Source organism: Eleutherodactylus coqui, chromosome 2 (genome assembly GCF_035609145.1).
Source record: "Eleutherodactylus coqui strain aEleCoq1 chromosome 2, aEleCoq1.hap1, whole genome shotgun sequence".
NCBI lineage: Eukaryota > Metazoa > Chordata > Amphibia > Anura > Eleutherodactylidae > Eleutherodactylus > Eleutherodactylus coqui.
The window spans coordinates 333,000,741-333,009,789 of NC_089838.1; the positions used below are offsets into that span (position 1 = coordinate 333,000,741).

The following is a 9,049-nucleotide window of genomic DNA, read 5'->3' on the forward strand; positions in this document are numbered from 1 at the left end:
AGCTTGTCTTGAAAACCAAACTAGGAAAAAGCTACAAAATAGAATCATAAATGAACGCTGAGACCAAACCAATATCTGATGTGAGTAATGTTAGGAAAATCATTGTCTACATTACGTAAAGTGCATTTCAAAGTCTCTAAGATAAATTTATGTGCAAATATATAAAAAAAGGTCATCTTTTTGTATTTAATTTTAATAAGAATTTTGGTCTATAATGCTTTAATGTACAACACCTGCATTTTTTCTTTAAAAAAAACTATGAACATTATTGTGTATAAATGCGGATATAGTGTATCTTATATATCATGCTTTATAAAGGGGTATGGCTTTATATTTATCACACAATAAAAATAACCATGTGTAAAAGAAAAATACATGATTTATTATTATTATTATTTCCTATGAATAGGGATATAATGTATTTGCATAGAACAGCCATATTAATACAACTGAAAAGCTAAGAATCTCATTGAGTCCTATCAGTAGCACCAAGTATATCATATAACATGCAGTGTAATATATTTTCCCGCGCCTGGATCTGGATCACTCTAGTTCTACATTGTTAAAATAAAAAGCAGTAACTGGTTTTTTTTCTAGCATAACTACTGCATGTCCTACACACAGGAGGACAATCTAACGGAAGTCACTCAGTTTTTCCTCTTAGGATTTCAAGGTGATCAACCTTTGCAAATTCTCCTGTTCTGTCTTTTCCTGGTAGTTTACTGTGGGACCATATGTGGGAACCTCCTGATCATCACCCTGGTGTCCACCAGCAAGACCCTCCACACTCCAATGTATTTCTTCATTTCACAATTGTCCATCAGTGACATATTGTTACCTACAGATATTGTCCCCAACCTGCTTCACATCCTACTGAATGATGGAGGGACCATTACGTTTATTGGTTGTATCACTCAGCATTTTTTTTTTTCTGCTATAGAAAGTTTAGAATGTTTCCTTCTCACAGTGATGTCTTATGACCGCTTTGTGGCCATTTGTAATCCTCTTCATTACTCCACCATTATGACAAGTGGACATTGTGTGATACTGACTATCATGTGTTGGCTGTTTGCATTCACCATTACGCTTATTGGCAGCATAACAGTAGCAAGGCTAAACTTTTGTGGTCCAAATATCATTGACCATTTATTCTGTGACATTGTCCCATTACTAGAACTTTCCTGCTCTGACAACTTCATTGTTCACTTGGAGATTTATTTAATAGGCCTTCCAGTTATCTCTATTCCAACCACAATCATTGCAGTCTCTTATACTTACATCATTTTAGCAATCCTAAGGATCCCATCCATCCCTGGTAGACAGAAAGGCTTCTCCACCTGTAGCTCCCACCTCATTGTGGTCTCCATATTCTACGGGACTATGTTCAGTGTTTATCTTGTCCCTACAAAAGGCCGAACGCTCACCATGAGTAAAATCCTATCACTGCTGTATACTGTGATTACTCCTCTGGTAAACCCAATAATATACAGTCTTAGAAATAAAGACATTAAGAAAGCAGTACAGGAAACAATTCACAATGGTGTGATCTGGTCATGAATAATTATATAGCCATCACGGAAAGTTATTTCTGAAGTTACCATTTTCCACGACATTTGTGTTTACTCCATCTCTTGTGGTTTTGGGAGCCAGCTGGTCCAGCTGGTAACATTAGCTGAGTAATCCCCAACAAATGGAACCTTGTTGTTTGGGCAGCACCTGTGTCATATTAGCTCCACTTAAAATCGGTCTATACATGTCTCATTAAAACATGATTTATAATCCTATTTAAATTAAGGCATGCAGTTTGTACGGTGTTTCCACATGTCCACTAATATATATATATATATATATATATATATATATATATATATATATATATGTATGTATTGTAAGGGATTAGCGTTTAGGATTGGTAGCAGCGTGGCCCGCGGCCAGAGACAGTGACACCGGGCAATAAAGTTCTTTAGTCCAGGCTTCGCCTGGGTTTATTGCAGCATACAACACACAAAACAGGCCTTGACATCAGGCCAACATAAAATAAATCCTGCTCGTCTGAGCAGTTACTAGACATAGATCGTCCCAGTCTACACACTTGCAAACAAAATGGTTCCTACGCACAGCCAGCCAGGCTCTCAGACCTGCAAAGGTCTCAGCTCACCTCTCCTAGGTGTGGAGGTTAGGGGCGTCTCCCTGTAAACCTCAGGCCTTCTTGGTCTGCACCAGACCCTGGGCTAGCAGCCCTTGCAGCTCCACCGAGCTGTCTTTCCTGGCTCTCAGCCAGACACTCTCTCAAGACCTGCAGGCCCATGCTTTATGAGGCCTGGTACCAGCCTCACTTGGTACATGGGAGTGGCCATCCCACCCTTCGCTTTGACCACTCCAGGAAAAGCCGGCCCGGAATATGCGGCTTGGAGCCACTTACAAAACTACAACGTGTCAGTAACTTAGTGTTACTGACACACAAATGCTGGCTTCCTCCACCGAGCCCAGGCCGCTCGGTGGCATGTATCTGCCCTCCAGCACTTTGTCAGTCACTGTCTCACAGTATGTATATATTGTATTAGTGACTCTTATGACATCATGTTATCTGTTTTATGGGTAAATTCATTCAGGAAAATCTCAACCATTGTTGAAGGCATGGTTTCATCTATTACATAAGGACCCTACAAACTAAACTGTATATCACTTTATATGCACTGGCAAGATCTAAAAGCCAAGGCTTAGACACACACTTTAAAAAGCCATTTAGATACGCAGAAACGCGTTGTATCCCATAAGCTGCATTAAAATTTAAAACTAAAAACTACATACACCTTAACGGTCATTTTGAATGCAAGCATACTGTTGCAGCCGTTGGGAGGTTCCCACCTTGCTTTCAGGCCAGACCAGGGTTTAGCAGTATTCCTACCTCTCCTGGAGCTGAGGGGTGTGGTGGTTGCAAGAGTACTGTCAGTCCTCACCTGGTGCTGAGTAGCTCTGCTCCTATTTAAGAAGTGCTAGTATTGACCCCTGTGCTGGTCAATGCTTCAGTTGCCGCTGGACAGCTGCTGAGGAACACATCCTGGCTGTAGCTCCTCCGTGCTAGCTAAGTTCCTATTTCTTCTTTGCTTGGTTTTCTGTTTCCCTTTCTTTTTGTCTTAGGGCACCCAGATAGGGAATTGTCAGTGGCCCAGGCACGAGTGCGGGCTCGCACCTGTCGGAGCGATCGGCCCACCGTGTAGGCAGGGCCCCTTCCCGGGTTAGGGGTTTGTAGGGAGAGGTATTCCCATAGTTTTAAGTTTCCTTTGCACAGTTGTGCCTTTTCGTTTGTTTTGGATATTGCACGTCCTGTTGGACACAACACATACCTTGTGTCTGAGGAGCACAAGGAATCCTTTTTTTTTTTTAATCTGTCTGATTACTCACCAAATCCTCTGGTAACCCAGAGTTCTTGCATTCTTCTGGAAGCACCATCAGCACCCCTGGATATCTGATGTATCAAACAACATTCTGTGAAGGCAAACCTGCACAACAGGTGCAGGTGGGCTCCCCCTGTTGGGAAATCCAACCCTGCATCAGGTGAGTGCACCTTTGACTCTATCACACTACCAGATCCATATACTTCCCCGAGCACTATGGCGCTGTTCTGACGATTTGTTGTATCAAGACCCAGAGTTGTGATGCATAACTCTTATGCTGACTGCATTGTTTTCCTTTAAACCTGATTTATAGTTGTAATCAAAATTATTCTAACCTGAACGCACATTTCATTTATTTGCCAAATTTGCTAATTTCCAGATGTCTGCAAAAGAAAACAATCAAACAAAAACAATATAAATTGCCTAACACTACTGATATAACAAGTGGTTTCTCCAAAATCACCAAAAATGCTAATTTGGTGACTGCTGCAGTCTCACAATTAGTTATCCCCCTGAGAAGAATCCATATTTTTCCATACCAAGTTTTGTCTCGAACGCATTTGATGCAGATAATCAAGGGTTTCATTAGTTGCATCAGATGTACTTGAGACAAAATACATCAAATACCTGGAGTGACAAGGGCTTTGTTGACCATGATGTTTGATAGCATGTTAGAAATATGAGAGCAGTCCAAAAGATATAAGAGTTCATTATGTTGTACAGACAAGGAAAATGATGCAAAATGATAGCAAAGGCGCTAAATGTTCTTAGCGATACATATTAAAGTAGTTAACAAGTTCACAGTTAAAGGAACCCTGGTTAAACTACTTGGATGTGACACAAAAATAAAGCTATCACCAGCTGCCACCAGATTCCGGAGGAAGCAGTTCGTCCAAAACCCTCAAGTAACTGCAAAACACCTGCAGCTAAAATTCGTGGCAGCAGACACTAACATTTCCAGGTGCCTATTAGTACAATCTCAACTCTGAAGGTCTTCATGCCCAAACTCCAAGATGAACACCTCTACTGACCCTGAGGCCCATTTCACATGCCTGAGATTTATTACAAGACGCACAAATTTTGCACAAATATGACCCCCTTTTGTTCAATGGAGTCATATACAGGAGCGATGCATGTCCTATCTTTTCGTGTTTATTGGAATGCATCGCCCATTGTTTTCAATGGGATAGTCAAACACATTGTACGGCATACGAAGTGCATGCGAGTGTGATGCAAGGTTTCTTATTGAGAACAATAGGGTACACTTGACGATCCTCCGACGGGGATGAAAGCTGTATCAAAAAATCCCTACTTTGCTGAAATAATGGGAGGCATTTTTGTCATAAAACTCAACGCATCGTCGTAAAAATGCACGTTGGTAAGTGAGATATCAGTCCAAGTTTCTCAGCACAATATTATGCTCGCTCGTGTATAAGTATCTACAGCACAAGAAAAGTTTGCTGCACAACATAAAAAAAAAACAACAAATAAGCCAAAAAAATTTTAAGATTCTATTCTGTGAAACACGGAAGTAAAACTGAAAGTTTTTTGGCCTATTAATAAGCGATATATTTGAGGAGGAGGAAGAAATGAAGCATACTTGGAAAAGAACATCCTATGCACGGTGTATTATGGCATTGGCTTAGGGGTGTTTGGGGCTGTTTTGTTTCTTTTGCCACTGAAACCCTTCAGTATGTGGAAGGCAAGGTGGATTCAGTCAGATTTCAGGAGACTCTAGGAGAAATCGTCATGCCTTCTGTGAGGAAGCAGAAGCTTGGGTGTCATTAAAAACTGGACAATGATCTCAAGCAAACCTCAAAGTCTACAAGGCTTAATTCAAAAGATGTTCTGGAAGATTCTAGAGTGGCCGTCACAGTCGCCTGATTTGGTCTCCATTGAAAATCTTTGGTGGGATTTGAAAAAAGTGGTTGCAGAACACAAACCCAAGAATATGAGTGACCTGTAAGGAGTTACCTATAAGAAATGGACTTAGATTCCTCAGGAACACTGTGAGAAGATGGTCTGATTATGCATCCCATTGGAGGGCTGCTGGACTTGTCACTTGCATTACTGTAAAGCCCCGACAGTGCTGCTTCGGGACTGGGCTATCTGTCTGCTGCTGGGGATTAGTTTGTAGCTGGGCACTAGTAGGAGGCTGGCAATACTGGGGTGGCATGCAGATGGATTGATTACCTATTAATATGTGTAGATTGCACTAACCATTTGTGTGCTGAGCATTCATTTTAGTCACTGTAAGGTTTAATTATGTGGTTTCTACATGGTTGCCCATCCACCATAGGATATATTCTAAACTTATCACTCTCATCCATAAAGTTATAAACAATGATGCAGGGCACTTTTACAATAGACAACTATTGGGAGCTTAAGCGCCTTACAATTACCTCAATAATTATCGCTTGTATGTTTTCACAGGGGAGCGATAATGACTTACTAAATGGAGGCCTGCTTCCATTCAGAGTAATAATAATCTTTACTTATAGAGCGCCAACATATTCAACGAGTACTTTCAAGTATGCAAATGCTCGTACGAGCATGCTCGCTCATCTCTAGTCATTACTTTTAGTGTATAAACAGCAGTACATAATTAATGTACATATTGAATAATATATAATCTGTGTTAGTGTATAATAACAGATTACCATAAGACATATAACACAATGTAATATAAATTCTCTTTCTGATGTGGTGTAAATATTTCCCTCTATTACACTGCTACATTGTACATGACATTACTTCCATCTACTTCATTATCCGCCATCTAATTAAACCTCTGGGGATTTTCCGGCTCACGTTTGTTATTTCTGATTTCTCTAACCTGTAACTGTTCTGTCCCCACGAGGGAGACGAGACCTCAGCATCTCTACTACACATAGAAATCATAGAGTGAATTATCCGTCCCTCAGCTGATAATTAGTGCTTTGTGTTTTCTACTACTGTACAGAGAAGGCAGCTTTGTATTGCATGAGGACTTTTTGTGCTTTAATTTTAGTGAAGACCAAGAGTATAGAAGTGATCTAATATAAATAAAAAAATATAAAATGGCAAGTTTAAAGTAAATAGTTCCATATGTTATAACATAATGATGCTCTTTCTCTACATTAGAGCTACACTGCAGAATAAATTCTAACCCACAACTGTTTGGGCTTCAGTGTCCTGGTTGATAGGGATGCTACCTATATTTTGTTAAGTGATTTTAAAAATATAATAATCCAAGATCAGGAGAAAAGAAATCCCCAGCAGCACTACCACAAAATCATGCAACGCACACAAGACTTCTGGGATGCTCGCTTGTAGATGGAATCATGACTCCAAAGAGGATTCAAAACTCTCCTAGGCAAGAAGAGGTGTAGCAGGCAGTACACGAGAATCCTTAATGTATAGTTTCACATCATAAGATGAAGCTTCTGTTAAAATGGACTCAATAAAGATAGATCTTATTGTGTGAAGCTATACATGAAGGATTTCCGTTTGCTGCCTGCCACACCTCTTCTTGCCTTATAATCCAAAATGGTGGCATCAGCAGAAGCATCATGCAGAATCCTCCTGACAGCAGCTCTTCAGAGTGCTCTCAAGCATTGAACGATCCATAGTCGCTTCTCATGCTTACTTCATCAGATAGCTGAAGTTTTAGATGCCACTAAATCCCTTAAATTGAACAAGTTCCAGACCCGAAGGCCTTAGGAATAAATATTACAAAGAGCATAAAATCATTTTAGCTCCTTATCTTGGTATTTAATGAAACGGTCATCGAGTTATGTGCCCCTCCAGAGATGCTAAATGCACTTTACCCAAACCTTGTAAGAACCCTGACTATACTTCTAACTTTAGACCTATCTCCCTTCAAATTTATGGACAGAAAATGATATCCTAAAATATTAACAGATTGTCTGAGATTATGCCAAACCTGATTAATAAAGAACAAGTGGGGTTTATTAAGGGACATGAAATAGTAGATAGTACATCATGTTGTATTGACATTCTCTCTGTTTTGTCCACTCAGGGAATGCCTTTTCCGCTCCTATCCCTGGACTTGGAGAAGGGGTTCGACTGAGTGCATTGGGGTTACCTCATGGAGGTGCTCCTAAGATTTGATTTTGGGGGCCTTCTGCTTTCTTCTATAATGGCTTTATACACCCACCCATCAGCTTAGGCTTATACCTCAGTGTAAGGAAGAAGGTTTGGATTGGAGTCCTCAGGTTGTGGCCAGCTTAGTAGGAACAGTGTAGTTGGAAGAAGCATGAAGTCTTACACAGAGCAGCAGGTACAGCAAGACAGCAGGCAGGTATATAGTGAGTGGAAAGTCATCAGAAGTCATACATGGAGCAGAAGGTACAGCAAGACAGTAGGCAGGTATGTAGCCAGTGGGAAGCCAAAGGTCATACATGGAGCATCAGGTACAGCAAAGCAGCAGGCAGGTACATAGTCAGTGGGAAGCTGGAAGTCATACATGGAGCAGCAGATACAGCAAGGCAGCAGGTAGGAACAGGAGCTTTAGAAAAGGTTGAAGGCTCAATAATCACGCATGGGAGGCATGCCAGGACTAGGTTTAAATGGCCAGACTAATTAATTAAAACTAGTTGAAGTCTCCTCAGGAACAGAAGCTGGAGCAAGGAACCAAGAACAAAGTTCAGCAGGGAAGCTGCCTGCAAGAGGAATAGCTCACTGGGAAGAGTATTCACCTGGTACACAGAAACTTGAGGGTTCGAGTCCTAACAGTAGTCACCCTCTTTCAAGATGGCCTCTGGACATTCCAGGGGCTGGCTTCTGGGGGTGCCTTCAATAAAAGGCCCTGATGAGAACAGGGTGGTGAACATTGCAGGCCAGCACCCAAGAATTCTTCTTCAGTCTCATCCCCTTCCAGAGTATTAAATAGAGAATAAGAATGGTTTTCAGACTGTGTGAAGATTTAGTAGTAAGAAACTGTGTGTAGTGTAATTTGTCATGAAAGGCAAAAAGAAAGTTGATGCAAGAAAGATTCAATGAAAGTTATAGAAGCAATTAAATAAATTCATATGTGATGGTGTATGGAGAGAAATAATTGGCAAAATTAAGTATGAACATTGTTACTTAAAGATATAGAAGTTTACTGGCTAAAACACTGTGATGTGTCCATGCATTGAGAGTAGTTTTTAGTCTACATGTGTTTGATGAGTCTTCTCTTCATTCTGTGAAAGTATATTCAAAAGGGAACAATGTATATGCATGGTTTCAGACATTAGCTCAGAGCATTTTCCTTGAACTAGTAGATCAAGATAGGAAGTGGCTGTCTGAAATTTGTGTGCTGACATAGGGTTCTCTCTCCGATCATGGTAGGGGCCCAAAAACAGACGGTTGAGGATGATATTGTTGTGCCAAAACTACAGATCTGTGCCACGAGTTGCAGGAGAGAATCTCAATGATAAATTGAAGGTTTTTGCAATTACAACAATAAAAGCAGGGGAAAACTGTAAGTGCTAATTAGTGTTACAAACGTAACCTGTGAGGTGAGTTGTGGGAAAAATCTAAGATGTGTTCTGGCAAACTCACAAGGAAATATGAAAAGTGATGTTTGTAAAACAGCTAGACAACAAGTTGGAAAGAGAAGGTAGAAGGTACAGTAAATGGATGTTTGAATATTGAACGATAGAAAA

General features: G+C 40.5%; 1 protein-coding gene across 1 annotated transcript; it reads left to right on the forward strand.

The window, feature by feature from the left end:
* The first annotated feature begins 609 nt into the window (after positions 1–609).
* On the forward strand, positions 610–1,557 carry LOC136610350 (olfactory receptor 11L1-like). The gene has a single exon (XM_066589583.1). The coding sequence runs from the start codon at positions 610–612 to the stop codon at positions 1,555–1,557; it is 948 nt and encodes a 315-aa protein (XP_066445680.1).
* Positions 1,558–9,049: the final 7,492 nt, after the last annotated feature.

Excerpts from the sequence above, each read along its gene's own strand:
- LOC136610350 (XM_066589583.1), top strand. The coding sequence starts at position 610 with ATGTCCTACACACAGGAGGACAATCTAACGGAAGTCACTCAGTTTTTC.